General features: G+C 37.2%; 1 protein-coding gene across 1 annotated transcript in view; it reads left to right on the top strand.

The window, feature by feature from the left end:
• The window catches only part of NAMPT (nicotinamide phosphoribosyltransferase), a 40,308-nt gene extending 22,147 nt beyond the window's left edge, over nt 1-18,161 (top strand). Inside the window, exons 7-11 of the mRNA XM_007453335.1 lie at nt 2,070-2,295; nt 4,035-4,154; nt 7,757-7,897; nt 9,109-9,243; nt 14,799-18,161. Coding sequence (XP_007453397.1) covers nt 2,070-2,295; nt 4,035-4,154; nt 7,757-7,897; nt 9,109-9,243; nt 14,799-14,909 — 733 coding nt within the window. The 3' untranslated portion in view covers nt 14,910-18,161. The remainder of the gene's footprint in view (nt 1-2,069; nt 2,296-4,034; nt 4,155-7,756; nt 7,898-9,108; nt 9,244-14,798) is intronic.
• The last annotated feature ends 3,754 nt before the right edge of the window (nt 18,162-21,915 follow it).

Here is a 21,915-nt window from a genome sequence, read left to right as displayed (position 1 = left end):
CTGCGGAGCACAGGCTCTGGACGCACAGGCTCAGCGGCCATGGCTCACGGGCCCAGCCGCTCTGCAGCATGTGGGATCTTCCCAGACCGGGGCACGAACCCGTGTCCCCTGCATCGGCAGGCGGACTCTCAACCACTGCACCACCAGGGAAGCCCTAGATGTTAATTATGATTAGATTATGTGGAGGGTGCTATGGGGAATGTCTGTGGGATGATGAGATGAAGAAACTCATTTTCCTCCCTAACAAAATGGATCTGTATTCCAGGAAAAAAAAACCTGGGCTAAGGTACAGATTTTGGAAACTCTCACTACAAAGGTATTTTTTAAAAGCTTTGAGTGTTTTTCACATAGGGAGGTGTAGCGAGAGACCAGTGCCCCAGGTCATATTGAGAAAGGAGAGCATCTAGGGGAAACTGAAGAGGACCCATAGAAGTATGGGGAAAAAAATCAAAACATGGGAGATGTCATTGAAGTCATTGGGAAAGAAAGCTTCAGGAAAGTTCACATGCCGAAGAGAAAGCAAGTAAGATAAAGACTAAAAATGAACCATTAAGTTTGCTAGATGTGATACACACAAATAGCAGAGTTACTTGACTGTATTGATACAATGCTAGTAAAAAATAAGTGAATAAACAGTGACCTCTTAACTCTTAAGAGTTTGTTCTTACATTGCAAAGCTCTCCAGTGTTGGTACTCTTTGAGCTTAATTCTCTCCCTTATAAAGGGGACCATAGCAATTCTTGATATGAAGAAGGGGCTTCTCTTTATCCATGTCTTAATTTTCCCTTTAGCCTGCAGATACTTGCATTAAGTGGAGAGTTGGCATCATAGCTACTTTGTTCACTGTAAAATGAGTTTTATATAAATATGCTATCTCTCCATTTCAGATGAGAGTAGTTCTGGGTAGCTAAGTCTTTACACCCCTGAAATGTGCATGCTCTGCCATCCCCAGCATAAGAAAAGTTATTTACTTCAGTCCTTTAGAAAAAAAATAAGAATAAAACAACAATTTCAAAAATAAATTAGTATGACTTTTCAAACAGTTTTGAGATAATCTTATATCTGCATGGGGTTAAATGAATGGGGGGGTTTTACTTTCCATCATTTTACTTCGGAAAATGGGGTAGAGGCAAAGACTAGCAAATTAGGGAGAAAGAAAAATTACTTGGCATGAGAAAATGGTAACAATTCTAAAATTCATTATGAAGTTTTCTTTAAGAATTTAAAAAAATTTTTATATATTGGTTAACCAGCGAGTACTTAGGTTTTACATGTCATTAATCTGTTCAAAAAGAAACACCATTATTGAGGACAGTGTAAAAATCACTGTAATAATACTTGCCTAATAGAAACTCACATGCTTTATTTCCCATCTTAATTATGTTTTGCTGAAACTAAATATTATAATTCTTATTCCCGGAGCATATATTAAGTACTAGTGGATAATCTGTAAGTGAAATAAATGACTACCTGTTACTGGCCAATTGAAGATATAACAGGTAAAGAGTTAGTTTACTATATCTATGCATGGTATAGTATAAATAATTGCCTAAGTAATTGCTTTTAAGTGTAAGATTTTGACATGTAAGAAAGATAAAATGTGTCCCTACTATTATTGGTATATGGTTTTGAAAATGCACAGAAGGGAGCCAGATGCTTGCATGGCCTAGCAGAATAATGGGAGTATGTGTTCATTCCTTCTAACATCTCAGTGTAACGTAGAAAGTGTCTGCAGCAGGTACTTTTTAGCTCACTCATTTTAAATGGGTAGGTTCAGGAGGTAGGTTCAGGAATGCTAAAAAAGAAAATAATGTAGTTTATAGTTGGTTGAACACGACTTAAGAGTTTAAATAACTATTGGAGAGGAATGAGATTACTTATAGTCTTAAAAATTGGCCAAGGAGTGGTTTGGCTCAGATATTCAGTTAACCTTTTGATGTGCATTTATTAAACTAAATCACTCACCTTCTCTGCAGTGTTGAAGGTGTAGTATAGTAAACATGAGATATGATTCAGGAACATATAATGTGTCTGCCTAAGTAAATCTGTATTTTCATTTTGTTTTCTAGTACCATAACAGCTTGGGGGAAGGACCATGAAAAAGATGCTTTTGAACATATAGTAACACAATTTTCATCAGTGCCTGTATCTGTGGTCAGCGATAGCTATGACATTTATAATGCGTGTGAGAAAATCTGGGGTGAAGATCTAAGACATTTAATAGTATCAAGAAGTACAGAGGCACCACTAATAATCAGACCTGATTCTGGAAATCCTCTTGACACTGTATTAAAGGTAAATTTTAATGCGTAAGTTGACTATTAAAGTGCCTATAGACCAACTGCATCAACACTACTTTTAATTTCATTTATACACACACCATTTCAGAACTCTCTGGACTAGTCCCCTTACTTTAGAGTTGCAACCCAGAGAGTAATAGATTTGCCCAAGGTCACGCATTAATAACAGAGAAAGGATATCCAGAGTTATGGATTATTTATATACTGTCAAAGAAACAGTTAAGTACTGTTGAACAGATATTTTCTTTTCTTTTTACCTTCAAAATTAATTAATAGTGTTACCATTTTAACCAGTCCTGTGATTTGGTTACCAAGTTTGTGGTTTCTTTCTTTTTCCTTTATCATTGCTGTACCTTTGAAGGCTTTAGTGCAAAAGAAATATGTGCAATGTAATGTGGAATAAAAATAATTTGGAAATAGTTTTCAAGTAGAGATTCTTTACAGATACTGTTGATTCTCAATATAGCCTTGTTGCATTTTTTTTAGTGTTTAGGACTTGGTTTACCTTCTTTGAAAAGCACTAATAAGAGCAGGTTATTGATGCTTACTACTAGAAAAGTATAGTGCTGTGTGTGCTTTGCTTTAGCTGTGTCATTATTTAATCTCTGTGAAAATCTATGATCAATATTACAATCTCTTTTTTATAGACAGACTTGCTCAAGGTCACATGACATGTAAAATAAGCCAAGTATCCAACATAGGTCTTTGTGGCTATCACCTTCCCTCTTTACCACACTGTTTCCCAGCTGATGATTAGGTGATGAATTACCCCTTAAGAAAGTGGGGTGTAGAATCAAGGAGGTCTTTTCCTATTCTGTTAAGTAAATAGGCCATCTGAAGGTCTGATCTTAGCCTGAAATATGAACAGATTTGGTTTTAGCAAACTGAACAGGTTGCATGTTTTTCCTGTTACCTAATAAAAATATCCAAACCTAGTTTCAAGAATCAACGAAGTTATCAGTATGGAATGTTTTCATTGTTAGAATTTTAAACCAATTTATTTAGGAAAAGGGAGTGATTGTTGGGTAGATCTTTGGAATCTCTGACCAAGCTTTCTGAGAAATTTTCAGTCAGTGTTGAGGTATTTCAGCTGCTCCCAAACTTGCAGTAGTTAATGAATAAGTGGGACAACTTGGCATATTAAGCAATTTGGTTTAAAAAATGGGTGTCATTGTTAAGTGAGAAGCACCTCAGAGAAACTATGGGTTATATATGCTTCATTTCCAGCTTTATCTGCGTATCATGATTTCTTTGAACTTTGTAATTCAGGTGGATTCGTTTCAGACAAATTATTTATGTCAGACAAATTAAATTATTGGGCACAAGCAGAAAACAATCCAAATCAAAAGTATAATCATGTTTTTTAAATGCTGTTTTATATATACCTTTGAAAAATATTATATTTACCACTGTAAGCTCCTAATGTTAAAGGGTTTTTTTTTCCTGAATCTAATTTGAAAAATGTGAGGGAAAACTACTTGTGTTCTGAGCCACTTTACAGTATAAGTTGACTTGGTAGAAAATTGCATGCCTGTTTCTAACATAATCAAAAGGAATTGAGACAAAATTTTAGAAGGCTTATACATAGTATTGTAAAATTTAATTTGATTAATTTTTATATTCTTGACCTTGCTTTGCTAACAATCTTGTTTTTTTTTTTAAACTTTGGAAAGCTTTAACACTTTTTTTTCAGTATTAGTTATTTTGTGTTTGGGTGTGTGTTTTTCCATACAGGTTTTGGATATTTTAGGTAAGAAGTTCCCTGTTACTGAGAACTCAAAGGGCTACAAGTTGCTGCCACCTTATCTTAGAGTTATTCAAGGGGATGGAGTGGATATTAATACCTTACAAGAGGTACGGATTTTATATTAAAAGTTTCAATAAAGCAATCCTTATAATTAAACTCCTTTTTATTAGTTTGATAAAGAACACATTAATAATGTAAGTACAGCTGTGATTCTTTTAATAAGTGCTTAAGATGGTTAATAAGTGTTTAAGATGGTTTATGTCTTTTCTGTTAAGTGCTTAAAATTTAAAATATAGAAGTATATTTAAAATATATTAACTTAAAATACAGAAGTACCAGCCAAACCATACTGCCAGTCCTCATTGGCCGCCCTGGATGATGAGCCCAAAGAAGTGTCACTAGGAAACAAGAAAATGCCAGTCAAGGAATATTTTTTGTATATACAACAAAAAGTCTTGACACTGTACAAATAGGTCTCAGTTTTAATAGAATGGAGCTTCATATTACTCTGACAGTGTGAAACTTGAACGATATTCAGGTGCTTTTTCAAAAATTATTGAATGGTTTGTCACCTCTTCTAAATTTAACATTGACTGTTACCACTATTACTGTTAGATTTATTAGCCAGATAGCGTACGTTTTATGCTATCTTAAAACTTTTTCCTCTTTTGTTTCTCGGATAAGCTTCTAAGGAACTCAATTTTTATGGAGTATTTTGGGTATTAAAATTAAAGACTATCAGCGATACCACGCTGTAGACTGTCAGCTACTATAAAGCACTGAAATTTTAATGTATATAGTTTCAGATGGAATCTTCTGTTTGAAAGAGTTCAGTGTGGTTAGATTAAGGTCAGTACCCAAATTATAAATAGTTTTCCAAAGATTAATTTAGAAGAAAGAACTATTGGGACCGCCCCAGCAGTCCAGTGCTTACGACTCCATGCTTCCACTGCAGGGGCCAAGGGTTCCACCCCTGGTCGGGGACATCGGGGCAAAAAAAAAAAAAAAAAAACTAAATAAATAAAAGTAAGAACTATTGCATATCACTATCAGTACTTCTGTGGCAATATGCATTTAGAGTTTGAAAATGATGTCTGGAATAGATGTCTTGCAATAACAGAAATGAGGTTTCTTCTATCAACTCTCCCAAACTGCCTTGCCTAAGAAAAGTGGAAACTTCCCCAGCTCTTCTAAGGCTTTGATGTGAAAAGGAAGGAAGAAACAGCAGAAAAATCTGCAGCAAGGAGGAAGACCTGAGCATAGAAATCTCAGCTGGCATGTTTAATTGCAGTTGTCCTGTCACTCAGCTGAATTGAAGGTTTCTGACCTTGGTATCAGTTAAGAACTAGTACGCATACCTCCATTGTAGCAGGTACCCTCACACATACTTATCCCCCTTTCAGATGAAGAAATGTGGGCAGGGTACTGTATATCAGAATACGCATTAGCCCAGTGCGCTTCCCGTTGCTTATACCTACCCTTCCTTGTTCTTAGGGGCAGCTCTTTAAGTTCGGTTGTTCCACCTGGTATTTGAACTTCCCTTTAAAAACTGAAGCTCTTTGGCTTTCCTTTTTTTCTTTTTGTTTTTCTAAATAAACTTTGAAAATGTGTATGCATTTTTAAAGTTGAGAATCAGTTCAGAACTTGAACCTTGTTTTTTTTAAACTCCATGATCAAGAAGTTAAATATTGAGACAGATATTCTCTGGCATTGGTGAAACCTTAAACAGAATGGTCAGAGAATGAATAGTTGGTGTTAATGTGGATGCGCTCATTACCTAAAGGGGGTAATACCTGCTACCAGCTTTCTGCCTACTGGAGGTGGGTCAAAGTAAGTCTTTAGAAGCAAGAAAAGGAAATTCATATAGCATTTTTGCTATGTCTAGTCAGATTTCCTTCTGATTTGTATGTGCAAATATTTTTAAAAAGTAATTTTTACTCTAATTCCATAATTTCCTGTAACATTAATAGAAAAACTCATTTAAACTTTAAATTGCCTAAATTTCACAACTGTTGGCAAAGCTATATGAACTGTTGGCAAAGCTATATGGGAAGAATATCTTAAAGAAATTGGTCCTAAAATTCAGAGATATGACATTAGGTGATACTGTTCTTTGTGATTTACTCCTCCTTGTGCTTCTGAGGCTTACCTAAAATCAGGTGACAGTTCTGAAACTATTTTCTCTTTATATTTTACCCAAATCTCCTTACCCTCCATCTTTATCTGTTTCCATTTCTTCTCCTCCATTTTTTTGTTCTACTCCTTGTATTTCTTCTGTATTGAAATTCACTTTTTAGAACATGCCTTAATTTTGTGTTGTTTTATAAGGTTTTTATTATTTTAGTTACACTTAGTTTACAGTTAGTTCAGTGAAAAATAAATCTGAATTCAGGGCCCTTGAGTACTTTTGGGTTCAGGTATAATAATAAAAGACATGAGACTGGGTTTATGTACAGCCTAAGGAATCACTTTAAAATAAATTGTATATGTTTCCATCTTGATTCCTGACATATACCAGGAGAATTAGATGGCTGAGATTTTTTTTTAAGTGTGGGCTTGTTAAAAGATGAAGGTCCTTGGAGTTTATCTATTTGTGTCTTGCAAGGTTGAAAATAAGGCATAGATAAAAGGTCAGTTTGAGACTTTTGGTATTGGGAGGAATATGGCAAATTTATATTAATGATTCACTTAAAACTATTAAACTTGCTTATGATTTTCTGATCACTTCTGAAAGTTCTGTTTAAATAACATGAAACGGGACGTGCCAGTTACTTCCTTTCGACTATTCTTATGAAATTAAAAATGGATATTAAATTTTATTTGCCACCTTCTACCATAAAAGTGATGGAATATGTTAAATAAGAAGACAGATGCTAGGTAAATAAGTCCTGCTTAGGAAAAAGAAATACAAATGATATTGATAATAATGTAGATTAATAAATTAATGTAACTTTTAAATTATGTGTCCCTTGAAAGAACTATTCTAGTTGCTGGAACTCTGTTCATATAGGTCTCTCTTTCTGGCTTTTAGATCATTCTCCCAAAAATGATCCAATGATAAATCTTAACACCCAGTCAGTTCATAATTTTGCTTACGGCACTGGAGTACCAGCCAGAGTAAGATGACTGCCAGTGTCTCAACTGTTATGCAGGAGAGGGTGTGTTACACTGTTTTACCACCAATATCCGTTGACTTTTAAATGCCCCATTACATATGACATGTGATAACATGTATTGAGATTTATTAGTGATGAGGAGTGTCATTTCTAGAATCTAGTAATTTGGGGCAAACATCCAGGCCCCATTGCTTGTGCTTCTGGCATCTGGGCAGTAACTGCAAGAGGTAGATGAGAGTTGACTCGAGTAACCTTAGGTATTTATAGCTATTATTTTTCTCCCTCTCACTTCCTCCATTCCCCCAACCTAAACCACAGTCACTGTGACTACAACACAAATTCAGGAACTTTGAATGAAATACCCTCCTTCTACACTTATCCCTTGGGCTGCCCTTTTTTGGGGTTGGTGGGTCTTTTAAAAGAAAAGAGTGGACTGTAACTTTGTGTAGACCTTATTCTTATCTCATTATTTACTGTGTTATAAAACAGCTTTGGATGGTTTATTCGTCAATATGGCTCATGGAAAATTAGCTCCTTCCTCTTCCAAGTTACTTGGCTTAAATTTATTTACTTATATCTTATTTTTAATCTAGATTGTGGAAGGCATGAAGCAAAAAAAATGGAGCATAGAAAATGTTTCCTTTGGTTCTGGTGGAGCTTTGCTACAGAAGTTAACAAGAGATCTCCTGAATTGTTCCTTTAAATGTAGTTATGTTGTAACCAATGGCCTTGGGGTATGTCATTGAACTTTTACTCTTGTGTTGTTAATATTTATGTATGTATGTTGAATGTACTTACTGAACACAATAGTCCAAGGATAATATGGTCCTGAACTGTTACTGTATTGTCAGGTACCCCTGACCTTGAGGCAGAAACAAAGAAGGAAAAGAGACAGGGCATGATAACTTGACTTCAGGAAAAAATGGAGATTTGGGAAAATGAGAGATTATTTAAGAGCGATGATGCAGGTCAATTCATTTCCATTACTTCAGTATATACCTTTGAATCAAAAAGTTGACCATATTTGAACGAGAATGTCAGCTAACCTAGCCATCACGTATGTAAACACTGCAAATATGTAAACACTGTCAAAGAATGTTTTTTTAGGAAGGTGAACTATGACGTTTGAGTTGTGTTACTAGAATCATGTTCTGGTAGCCTTAAAACAAGGGAATCCAAGCTGCAAGCAGCTGAACAACAGTCTCCCTAACTCTTCATAAGCTCTTGAGAGTCTGTGTATTAAAGCGTGTGTGTAGGGGGTCCTAAGAACACATGGGTTGGTTCCCTACCTTAGTTCACCACCATCTTTCTTTGGCGAGTTCTGGGATTGCCTCTTCTGCTTCTCTTTTTATAACCATCTCCAGTTGCTTCCTCGTTTCTGATCCTGAAACATTGTGCTCTAGGTCTCTAGGTTCTCTAGGTCTTCTTTGCTTCTGAGAGTAACAAGGTAATAGAATAAAAAGTAACAAAAGGGAAAAGGTTATGAAATAGGAAAGGCTTTATCGTAGTAAACTCCTCGTTCCCTTGCCACAGATTATATAATTGAGTTGACATATAGACTGATTTTTCAGTAACACACATGTGCTATACTTAGATCAGTTTAAGGGCAAGGCATAATACAAAAGGAGATGCCTTAAGGGTCACATTGTTGAATTAACCTCAGAGACTTACTACAGATGGAGTATTAGTATACTACACTGGTAAGAAAGGATATCCAAGATTTGGATTTTGTTCATACCTTCTTCATCACAGAGGACTCTGTCCTCCAAAACAGGCTAGAGTCTCTTGTCTCTAAAAGCCAGGTGTGGATTGGTTTAATTATACGTACAAAGTGCCTTAAAATTTATATAAATTAGGTACACATTTTTTTTTTTTAATGGGGGTTGAGTTAACATTTCTGATGATTAGTCTTGTATTTCTCCAACTTTCTTAATTTGGATTCCAGATTAATGTCTTCAAGGACCCGGTTGCTGATCCCAACAAAAGGTCCAAAAAAGGCCGATTATCTTTGCATAGGACACCAGCAGGGAATTTTGTTACACTTGAGGAAGGAAAAGGAGACCTTGAAGAATATGGTCATGTATGTATCTATGCTGATTTGGGTTTTTTTTGGTTTGGTTTGTTTTTTAAACAGTAGTAGGTTGACTCTTCAAATTAAGAAAGGAAGCTTTTATGTTTTATTTAAAGTGTTTACAGTTGCTGACCTAGCCTTCCAAAATATGATGAAAAACAAGAAATGGCTAGATAGTAAATACGAGACTTTTACATACATTGGGTGAAATATTTTGTAACATTCCAAAAAACATTATGGTTTTCTACATAGTGACCAGCAGGGAGTGATTGATGAGCTTCAGTAAGTTTGCATGTATTTGATCTTACTCTTATTGCCAATTAGCAGTGAATCGTTTCTGAACGGGAATAGTTAAGAATACTTAAAGGATGCTCTTCGTAGACTACTCATAGCTATTATTTATGTTATAGTAAAACTTTGGTAATTTTATTAGATGAAAGAAGGGCTATCCAAATTCTAAAATGTTGTCAAAGACAATTCCCTTTTTCAAAACAATAGAATCCAGTTCAGATGGTTTTCTTTAGTCTCATTTGATTCTCCCAGCAGCTCTAATGACTAAAAAAGGCAAGTTACGTTATCTTAGTAGTGTAAGATGTGAAAACAGTGAGACTTGATTCAGATTATATAACTAATAAATGGTGAAACCTAGACTTAACCAAGTTTTCTGATTTTAGTCAACCAAACTAGAAACATGTATAGTATGCTAAAGTAGTCTCTTTGCTCGTTAACATACAAAAGTACACTTATATTCCTGAACTCAATAGTTATAAAATTTCTGTTTTTAAGCCACCAGATTGAAAAAGAAAATACTCTTTTTGAGAGGAGAATTACTCATGAATATTCATCTTCTCAGAGGAGGGTTTACACTAAACATAAACACACTAACTTATTACTTTAGATGTTTTTAACTTTTGATCCTTTATACCACATCACATATTTTGCTTACGTTACTTTTATTATATTCTTTTAAGATTTTGAGCCAGAATTAATCCAATATGATTTTTCTGTTTAATGAAAAATATGTAAAAGTCCCTAAAACTTTTAGAATTAGATTCCTTTATATAGCCTGTTACACAGTTCTTTGCATAGCCTTCACTTAACTCTTGTACTACCAAGACTTTGCCGAATTGGTTTATCACACGTGGACAAAAGTCACTTTAGACATGGTCATAACTATGAGTAAAACAAGGCATTGATTTTAAGAGTATGTGAGTGATACTCGAGAACATTTGAGTCACTACTCAATTTATGATCATCTAGACCCTTTGATTTAATAGGAACCACCTTTCCTCAATAGATTAAATTCATAAAGAAAATGTCACAGCAAGAGCAGTGTGATTTGAAGCAACACAAGGACAGATAAGATTGTTTCAAGATGGTGGAGTGGGAAGACCCTGAGCTCACCTCCTCTCACGGGCACACCAAAATTACAGCTACTTACAGAGCAAATACTGACGAGGAAGACCAGAATCTACCAGAAAAGACCTACAACTAAAGCTATAAGGAAGGAACTATGACGAGGCAGGTGAGAGGGGCAGAGTCACAGTATAGTCAAGACCCACACCTGCAAGTGGGCAACCCATCAACAGGAGACGAGTATAATTAATTTCAGAGGTTCTTCCAAAGAAGTGAGGGATCTGAGCTCCACCTCAGCCTCTCCAGCCTGGGGCAGGTCCTGCACCAGGAAGATAAGCCAGCAGGGCTTATTTCGGGACACCCAGGGGGCTGTGGGAAATAGAGACTCTACTCTTAAAGGGCACACACAAACTTACACATGCTTTGAGACCCAGGGCAGAAGCAGTAGTCTGAAAGGAGCCTGAGTCAGACCCAGTAGCTGACCTTGGAGACACCTTGGGCCCCTCAGCTAGCTGCTCTTGGATCCAGCCCCACTCACTAGCAAGCCAACACAAGCTTCAGGACCCCCTGGACCCCACAGCCAGCTGTTAGCAACTGGCCCTACCTACCAGCAGTCTGACACCAGCCCTCAGGACTTGGCTCTGCCCAGCAGTGGGCTGACACTAGCCCCGGGACCACCCCAGGGTTCCACAGCTAGCAGCCTTATAACTCAGCCCCACCAACCAGCCGCGAGCAGTCTACACACAAGGCCTGGCAACCAACGAGACTGGGGGCCAGCCGCATCTACCAGACTGCCTGCTGTAGTCAGTCTTCCACAACAGAAGGACCCAAGCAACCCACATAGGAGGAGCCCTAGAGCAGCATATAGCTCTGGTGACCAGAAGGGATTCACTGCTGAGACACAGAGGACTTCTACAAAAGGCAACTTCTCAAAGGTCAGAAAACATAACCAGCCTACCACGTATAAGAGTTTGAGATAATATCTTAAAAATGATCAAAGAACTCATGAAAGGAGTGGCTAACCAGAGTGAGAGTTTAGAAGTTTGTAAGAAAAAGTCAGAAAATATAAAGAACCAGAGATTAAGAATACAATAACTGAAATTAAAAATACACTAGAAGGAATCAACAGATGAAATGATACAGAGGAATGGATCAGTGAACTGGAAGACAAAGTAATGGAAATCACTGAAGCTAAAGAGAATAAAGAATTTTAAAAAATGAGAACAGTTTAAGGCACTTCTAGTAAAACATCAAGCAACTAACGTTTGCATTGTAGTAGTCCCAGAAGGAAGAGAGAGAAAGGGGCAGAGAACATATCTGAAGACACAGTAGCTGAAAACTTCCCTGACCTGGGAAGGGGAAGCACAGAGAGCCCCAAAAGGATCAAATGCAAAGAGGACCACACCAAGAAACATTGTAATTAGATTGGCAAAAATTAGAGAATATTAAAAGCAGCAAGGGAAAAGCAACAACTTACAAGGGAACTCTAATAAGGCTATATAATCTGACTTTTCAGCAGAAAATCTGCTGACTAGAGGAATGGCACAGTATATTTAAAGTGATGACAGGGTGAAACCACTACAACCAAGAATACTCTCTACCTGGCAAGGTTTTAATTCGGATTTGAAGATATCAAAAGTTTTACAGACAACCAAAAGCTAAACGTTCAGCATCACCAAGCCAGCTTTACAGGAAATGTTAATAGGAGTAATCTAAACAGGGGAGAAAAATGCTGTAACTAGAAACATGATAATTACAAAAGGAAATACCTCATCAGTAAAGGCAGATATATAGTAAAGGTAGCAAATCAAGCATATACTAAGGAAGTTTAAAAGACAAACAGTAAAATCACCTATATTTGCAATAAGTAATTCAGGGATACACAAAACAAAAAAGATATAAAATGTGTCAAAAGCAGTAATGAGCCTAAATGTAAGACATGATACCGTGAAACTCCTAGGAAAGAACATAGGCGAAGCACTCTGACGTAAATCATAGTAGTATTTTCTTAGATCAGTCTCCCAAGGCAAAAGAAATAAAAGCAAAAATAAACAAATGGGACCTAATTAAAAGTTTTGGCACAGCAAAGGAAACCATCAATGAAACAAAAAGACAGCCTACATTGATGGGAAAAATATTTACAAATGATATGACCGGCAAGGGGTTAATATCCAAAATATCCAAAAAGCTAATGTAACGTAATATCAAAAAAACCAATCCAATCTAAAAATGGGCAGAAGGACTGAACAGACATTTTTCCACAGAAGACATCCAGATGGCTAACAGGCACATGAAAAGATGCTCAGCATTGCTAATTATTAGAGAAATGCACATCAAAACCACAATGAGGTTTCACCTCACACCTGTCGGGGAAAATGGCATCAAAAAGTCTACAAATAACAAATGCTGGAGAGGGTGTGGAGAAAAGGGAACCCTCTTACATTGTTGGTGGGAGTATAAATTGATACAGCCACTATGGAGGACAGTATGGAGATTCCTCAAAAAACTAAAAATAGAGTTGCCATACGACCCAGCAATGCCACTCATGGGTATATATTCAAAGAAAATGAAAACATTAATTTGAAACCTATATACACCCCAATGTTCACAGCAGCATTATTTACAATAGCCGAGATACAGAAGCAACCTAAGTGTCCATCAACAGATGAATGGATAAAGAAAATGGCACATATATACAATGGAATATTACTCAGCCATTAAAAAAAGGGAAATTTTGCCATTTGCAACAACATGGATGGACCTGGAGGGTATTAGGCTATGTGAAATAAGTCAGACAGAGAAAGACAAATACTGTATGTTATTACTTGTATGTGGAATCTAAAAAATAAAACAAATGAATGTAACAAAACAGAAACAGTCTTACAGATACAGGCAACAAATTAGTGTTTACCAGTGGGGAGAGGGAAGCGAGTAGGGGCAGGGTAGGGGAGTAAGAGGTACAAACTACTGTGTATAAAATAAATAAGCTACATGGGCTTCCCTGGTGGCGCAGTGGTTGAGAGTCCGCCTGCCAAGGCAGGGGACACGGGTTCGTGCCCTGGTCCGGGAGGATCCCACATGCTGCGGAGCGGCTGGGCCCGTGAGCCATGGCCGCTGAGCCTACGCGTCCGGAGCCTGTGCTCCGCGACGGGAGAGGCCACAACAGTGAGAGGCCCGTGTACCGCAAAAAAAAAAAAAGAAAGAAAGAAAAAAAACTACACATACTGTACATCACAGGGAATATAGCCAATATTTTATAATAACTTTAAATGGATTATAATCTAAAAATATTAAATCATTATGTTGTACACCTGAAACTAATATTGTAAATCAACTATACCTCCATAAAAAAAAAATTTAAATAAAAGAAACGTAGGATAAAAAGGAAACATAATGACAAAAATGTTAGATAACGTTGTATGCTCCTCACCTTCCAATGAGATGGAAAACTTCGGCATAGTAGATTACTTCTATGGATTTTTCAAGAGAAACGAGAGGCAGATAATTCCTTAGTGAGACAGGAATGGCTTTACCAGGCTCGAAAGGGAATTTAGCCCTAATTCTCTTAATTTGTCTTTGTTTTATCCTTGTGTGGATCAGATGGATTACATGTATCAGTGACTTCTGGAATATACACAGTTTTTAAAATCAGTGGCTATGCATTAGTCAAGAAATCAATATTTATGTTTCTGTTTTGGGTTTGGTTGCTTGTTTTTAGTGTTGGCTTTGTTTGCTTGCTTGTTTCTTTAAGGCCAAAACTCGTGATTAGAAAGTTTAGTAAATTCCAAATTGAGAAGTTTAATTGGTGTTGAGTCTTGGCTAGGAATGAGGGAAGGTCTGGCAGGCTTTCCTTTCTGATCCGTCAGTCATGCTTATCAGTGACAGCCATAGTTCTGGGCAACCAAAGCAGTAGGCATCTTCCACCTGAAAAAAAAGAGGTGGGTCAACTAGGTTTTTTCATTTTTCCTTTAAGGAAAAGTGTTTTAAGAACGTACTACTCAGATCATTCCTTTCCATAAAAGTTAAATATCTCTACATCCCATTTTAGATCATGCCTGCTCTACCAGCATTCTTTGTGAATAAAATCATAATTTGAACACTATCATCAGCTCTGTGTATTTGACTAACCTCATTCATCAAAGCATTACTTAAGAATTTTGTTTGATAGTCTAATATCATTAAATTTTAATATTGTTATATTTGTGCAGGATCTTCTCCATACTGTCTTCAAGAATGGGAAGGTGACAAAAAGCTATTCATTTGATGAAGTAAGAAAAAATGCACAGCTGAATATCGAACTGGAAGCAACACCTCACTAGGCTTTGTTTTATGACTGGGTATGTGTGTGCGTGCCTGCGTGTGCGTGTGTGTGTGTTTACGTGCATGCACACACGTATACACCTGTGTGTGTGAGTATGTAATACAGTGTTTATTGTACAGATGTGTGGGGTTTCTTTGTGTTTTATGATACATTACAGCCACATTATTTGTTGGTTTATGGACATACTGCCCTTTTCATTTTTTCTTTTTTCCAGTGTTTAGGTGATCTCAAATTAGGACATGCTCTTAACCATGTAAAAGATAATTGCTAAAGTAAGCTTTTTAGGGCCCTTTGCCAATAGATAGTAATTCAATCTGGTATTGATCTTTTCACAAACAGAACCAAGAAACTTTTATATATAACTGAAGATCACATAAAACAGATTTGCATAAAATTACCATGATTGCTTTATGTTTATATTTAACTTGTATTTTTGTACAAACAAGATTGTGTAAGATATATTTAAAGTTTCAGTGATTTAACAGTCTTTCCAACTTTTCATGATTTTTATGAGCACAGACTTTCAAGAAAATACTTGAAAATAAATTACATTGCCTTTTGTCCATTAATCAGCAAATAAAACATGGCCTTAACAAAGCGGTTTGTGTTATTGTACAATTTGAAAATTATGTCAGGACATACCCAATAGAATTACTAAACCTCACTGCCCCTTGTAGAATATGTATTAATCATTCTACATTAAAGAAAATAATGGTTCTTACTGGAATGTCTAGGCACTGTACAGTGATTATACACGTTGGTCATTGTATTGTACCAGTGAAATGCCAAATTTGAAAGGCCTGTACTGCAATTTTATATGTCAGATATTGCCTGTGGCTCTAATATGCACCTCAAGATTTTAAGGAGATTTTTAGAGAGAATTTCTGCTTACAGTCTAGAATATATACATAAATGTAAAATACTGACAGAAATGGAAGTAGTGTATTTTAAAGTAATTACACTTCTGAATTTATTTTTCCTATTCTATAGTTGATATGACTTAAATGAATTACTGGAATGGGTAGTGAGTGTACTTATTTTAATGTTTTGATTCTGTTATATTTTTCATTTTTTTCAAAAATTAAATTGGATATTCAGTTTTATGGACATCATTTATTAATTTTAAACTGAATCCCTCAATAAATAATGCTCAGGCAAGTTCTTAAATGAAGATAAATTATCCCAAATGAAAAGTATGATGACATGAGTTTGAATAATCTGAACCAGAAGCGGAAAGTTGGCTGAATTCGGTGTTCAACATCAACGTGTTCTAGAGTGATTAAACTGCTAGATTCTGAGTCAGTCATCACATTTGACTAGAGACCAGGATTTTTTAGATGTCCTTTCTGTTCTACGGCAGAGATTGGCCAGCTGTGGCCTGCAGGCCAAATTCGGACTACTCTTTCTATAAATACATATTGTCTATGGCTGCTTTCTCACAAGAACAGCAGAACTTGAGTCATTGCAATAGTGACCCTGTGACCCACAAAGCCTGAAATGTTTATTATCTGGCCCTTTACAGAAAAGTGTGTCAACCCTGTTGTAAGAAAAGGAGTGTGCCTTGAGACGGAGTTTTTCGCTTGTTTGTCTTTTCTCATTTAAGAATCTGATATTAGAAGAGTATGTAGAAAAGCTTTAACAACATGACATTAAAAGTGAAATTTTTAAAATGGAAAAGCCATAAATCATTTGGCCTAAACAGTTACATGAGAAAATATTTTATCACTAGAGTAATCTAATTAGAAGCGAGTTATCTTTATTATACATCTTTTATAAGCATTATTATTAAGAATATGGGTTTTTGCAGATGATTCTAAACACCTGTCTAATGAGAACAGTAGGCATCATTCACACTTCTAGTAAGAGTTTTCATTCTGTAATCCCTGGTAGAAAATAATTTTAAGCTGATTTATTATTTTTTAAATCTAAGTAAAGAGTAGGAGTATTAAGAACACACCTTTCTTCACAAAATATGTTAAGGGGCTTATAGAGAAGAAAAAGAAACTATTACCAATAACAACTTTGATAACCACCCATAATTTTGATTTTGCTGAAACACTGTAATTATACTGCAGATAACAATCTTTATACACTGTGAATTTCAGCCGTTTCAGAGTATCTAGAGGAGTTTTATTTTAAAACTTTCAGTGAATGCTAAAATCTGTACATTTGTACATGGCCATAGATTGGGGGATGGAATGATTAACTCTGTTAGCTCTTAGCCACTTGGAATTGATTAATCCTGAATCTCCATCACGTAAGCACTTAGTATTTGGCCATCCCCATTCTGAGTAGCAACTGGGTGACATAGATACCAAGTAGAACTCTGTTGTGTCACCCTTAAATTAGCCTGACTCTTGCAGACAAAAGCAAATGGCATGTGTGGGTTTGCTCAAGTCATTAGATATGCAGTTTACAACAGTCAGTCCCCCTCAGGTCATAATATCCTGAAGTATTATTTGTATTTTAAATAGGAGATAGGAGTTCTGCGTTAAGACTCTTTATTTGTACTCTATACTTAAAGTAAAATGGTTTTAATGATTATCCCTTATTTCCTTTCTTGAAATAAATTGTTATGAAAAACATTTTATAATGAAATCCATCTTGGAAAACTAGAAAGAGAAAAATGGCAAGGTAATTATTGTTCTGTTTGCCATAATTTAGAATTCAAATTTAAACAAGTATTTTGTAGTTTTACATTCCTTTTTAACCCATCTAATGGAGAATGTCAGCTTTTCTCCCAAGTTGTATGTTAAATCAATCTAATATGTATTCAACATCAAAGATAAACATGTAATAAACATGGAAATAAAGTTTAGCTCTATTAGTGAAATGTTAAATTTGACTGTGTGCTTCAAATAATGGCATTTACAGAGTTACCTTTTTTAGGTATTCTTCCAGTTCAAAGAATTAGAGAATGAAAGAGGGAGAAACATCTAGGATGCCTTACTTTCAGCCTTGTGCACTCTATGGCAGTGCCTTTTACTAAGGACATGGGAGGAAGATCAGATTTGGGGGCAAAGAGCACAATTCCTCAGGTAAGATTTGAGATGCCTTTAAGACATTTAAATGTGGATTTTAGGTAGCTGGAGATACCGATTTGGATATGAATGTGATGTATAGATGGTCACTGGAGACTCAAGAGAGGATGCTTCTCTAGGCAGAGTATGGAGTATGGCATGGCAAACCACAGGCTATAGGCCAAATCCAACCCACCATCTGTTTTTGTAAATAAAGTTTTATTGGAACAGAGCCATGTCAATTAGTTAAACTGTTGTTCATGGCTGCTTTCATGTCACAGTGGCAGAGTTGAGTAGTTGTGACAGACCTTATGGCCTACAAAGCCTAGAATAATTTATTATATGGCCCTTTAAAGAAAAAAAAAAAGTGCGGATCTCTGCTATAAAGAAAAGAGGGCCCAGGGCAACACCATAGGCACTCTCAAAAGTTTTAAGTGGCAGATGAGCAGGCAAAGGAGACTGACAAGCAGTAGCTAAAGAAATGAAAACCAGGAGGAGGAAAGTCATGGAAGCCCAGGGAAAGGCCTTTTTTTTTTTTTTTTTGCACAGTTGTTGAATACTGCTGAGAAATCAAGTCGAGTGAGGGATTTGAAAGCATCTATTGGATTTGACCTCCTGGAAATAACTGGCAGCTTAGAGACATGCCCTTCCAGGTAGTAGAGGAGGTAGACGTCAGAAAGAAGCTACCCTTACACAGCTCCCAAATGTTGGAAGTGTGAAGGAGGAGAGAATGAGGCAACAGTGTATCTCCCTTTCCCTTTTTAGGTACTGCTTTATCTCTGAGAAGGACCCAGGAAAAAGGGAGAAGTGGAAGACCAGAGAGTCAAAGGAATCAGCATGGTATTGGGTTCCAAAGAAGGTGGAGGAGGATGGGGTACAAAGGATTGGCTTCTGATGGACAGAGTGCTTTTAATCTAGAAGAAAGGAGAGGCTAGTGCGTATGCAGGCTTTGGTTTTCTCTGAAATTTGAGACCAGGGCAGATGGTTGAAAATGCAAGTTTTAAAACAGTTATTGTGGAGAGTAAAGTGCCCAGAGGTGTTGGGTCCTCCACACCATTCTGTAGTTCCCCAACTAGTTGGTGATTGAGAACTTACACTGAAAATTTGCCTCTTGTGGTTTTATTTTTGTTGCCCTCCCTAGTAACACCCTGATGCCTAGGTACAGACGTGCAGAAAATAGAGATAACTTGGAGTTTTGCCAGATAAGTCTGAGTAGAACAAAGGACAATAACCGAATAATTATTAAAATGGAGTTGTTGAAAAAGGGTCCTACGGTACTTACACTCAATAGGTAAGGACATGAAGGCAACACACAGTGTTGGGAAGACAGCAGACAGCCCAATGGACAGTCTGACGACAGCTCTGATCTACTGGGAGTTGTTGAGCAAGCAGCTTGGGAAGGACAGAAAATGCTAGCCTGAGACCAGGATGCTTGGATTAGTGATCTGAGAAGAGCAAGTTCATGGTGTAGTACGATCCAAGGCATGACCTTGCAGTGGCTACATGAAGTTAAGGAAGATCACTGGAGACAAAACAAGATCACAAAGCCTAAAAAGACAAGTGGATTGGACGGGTGGGCATTAAGATCATCCAGAGTCGTAGTGGAGAGGAAAACTAAGTCAGGTGGCAGTGTGTTCAGTGAATGAAGGGAAGGGAGCAGGGGGCAGCAACAAGGAGGGGTGTGAGCCTCAAAGGGATCAGACAGTGGAGACCGCCGACGCAGGCAAGCCTGCGAGAGGAGGAGCTCCGCCTCCTGGAAGGGTCCAAACACGCGTGGACGAGTGACAAACTGATTAAAAAGTGCTTTGCGTATTGCCAAAGGTTTGATGTCCTTTACCAGATGCTTAAGCACTATTTGTTGAGTTAATGAATAGACGGAAGGAAGGAATAATCTCGGTTTAAAATTTCTTGGTTTTGCTAGCTTGCTGCAGCATCCCCTTTCAACTGACATAGGCCCCAGTGTTCCAGCCTTTAAATACATTTTTGAATTTTTGTTTTTAATGTTTTAAGAGTCACATTTTGTTTTTTAAAGAAACCAGCCAAAGCATTCTGCGCCAGTTAAAATCGGTCACCTCTTATTCAGCTTATTCCCACCTCAAATTATTTTATTCAGAAGATTCTCTAATTATTATTTATACCCCCCCGGAGACAACTCTATCTTAATTGGTTCACAGTTCTTCATTCCATTAAAACTTATTTATTTGTTATTCCAGCAAAGAGAAATATATTCTTGAATGGAATTTTAGACACACTCAAATTACCAACTTCACCAAAATTTTTTTTAACTAACATGAAAATGGGTCCTTGGTAATCAAGAATTTCTGCCTGCGTGCTCTCACGTGGGCTGACTGACCCCTCACCTTACTGGTGTATAGGACTCTTGGTGACTTAGTTGGTATATTCACAAAGGATCTTCTTACCACTTTTCAGGGCTCATACTGTTCTCTTGGCGAGTAGAATAAGCTGTCAATTGACTTTTCTCCCAGTTTATAGCATAATCTCTGCAGAAAAATACAATTTTGGTTTACATTGATTTACGTTCATCCCAAAGAAGCATCTTTCTTTGGTTGGCAGCAAAATACTATTAAAAATATAGTTATCCTGACTTACTTTATTTTCTTATCTAATTATTGTAATTGCCTACTGAGCTGTTACTTCTTTGAGGTAAACTAGGGAAGACGTTCTGTAGTTTTTATTAAGATGGATGGATCAGCTGTTGGGCTGAGGAGCCCTCCTGATGGATTGACTACAGATTTAATTCTTTTTAGGTCTTCCTAAGTAGCCTGAACTCTGAGCCTGGGAAAAAGCAACTCTTATCTTCATCCTCTCCCTTTCTAGTCCTTCCTCCTCAGCCAACAAACATGTTCCTGTCACTCCCTTGATAGCACCAGCTTAGTCGCCCTTCTCCCTTTCATATCCAAACTCTGTGTACACGTCCTCTCCATTTACTGCCTCACCTGCTGTTCATCTCCCATCTGGTTCTCTCATCCCTCATTAAACAAAACAGAGGCCTCCTGATTGTCAAACGAATATGTTTAGTTCTCATCTTACCAGAGGATCTCCTCTGCATTTGCCACTGTTAGTGATTCAGTCTTTGAAACCGCTTCATCTTGTGCTGGAACAGTTCGGGTGCCTTCTCTCTCTGGGGCTCTTGTTCACACACTTACCTTTTCAAGTTTGGCATGTCCTACTTATCTCCATATTTATCACGGCTGATCTCAGCCACGCATGCTCTCAGCAATCACCTGTTTACTCAAGCCTCTGCGCATTTCTCTCTCTAGTCCAGACTTTTCTGTGATGCATTTCCACCCAGATACCTACTCACATACGACAAGGCCAAACTTATCACATTCCTTCTGATTCTCTACCTCATTTGGGGGTTCAACCAACCGTCCGAGCGAGAGTTCCCTCTCCATTACCCTACACATGTCCTCAATTACACATTCCTATTGATTTACCTACTAAATAATGTTATAATCTATCTTCTCTCCCACTCCCACTTTAGGCGCACAGATCTCTTCCTGAAACAATACAAAAAATATCTAACTAGATTTTCCATCCTTAGCCCCCTCCCACTGCTGCTGTGTACTACCAAAAAAGTGTTCTAACAAAATAGAATCATTTCAGTCCCCTGCTTAAAGCATTTGGTGTTGTCTTTAGCCCACGATAATGCTCAGAATCCAACCTAACCCACAAAACCCTCCCTGATCTGGCCCCTGCCACACACGCAGCCTCATGTCTTGCCCTCTGTTTTCTGTGCCAGCATCACCTACTTGCTCTGCCTACACACACTCCTGCACGTGCACACACATCACACCATTTCCCCACTCCTCTCCTTACTTATGCAGCATTTGACTAACTCATTTTAGGTGTTAGGTGGTAACACCCCCAAGAATCATGCAACAACTCGCTCATCTGCCACCCCCACCCCACATGCCCTTCCTCTGGCCTCCACAGGTACTGAGTGTATTTCTAAAACAGCTC

The sequence above is a fragment of the Lipotes vexillifer genome, unplaced genomic scaffold (assembly GCF_000442215.2).
Source record: "Lipotes vexillifer unplaced genomic scaffold, Lipotes_vexillifer_v1.1 scaffold192, whole genome shotgun sequence".
Classification (NCBI taxonomy): domain Eukaryota; kingdom Metazoa; phylum Chordata; class Mammalia; order Artiodactyla; family Lipotidae; genus Lipotes; species Lipotes vexillifer.
This window is presented reverse-complemented; position numbering and strand designations above follow the sequence as displayed.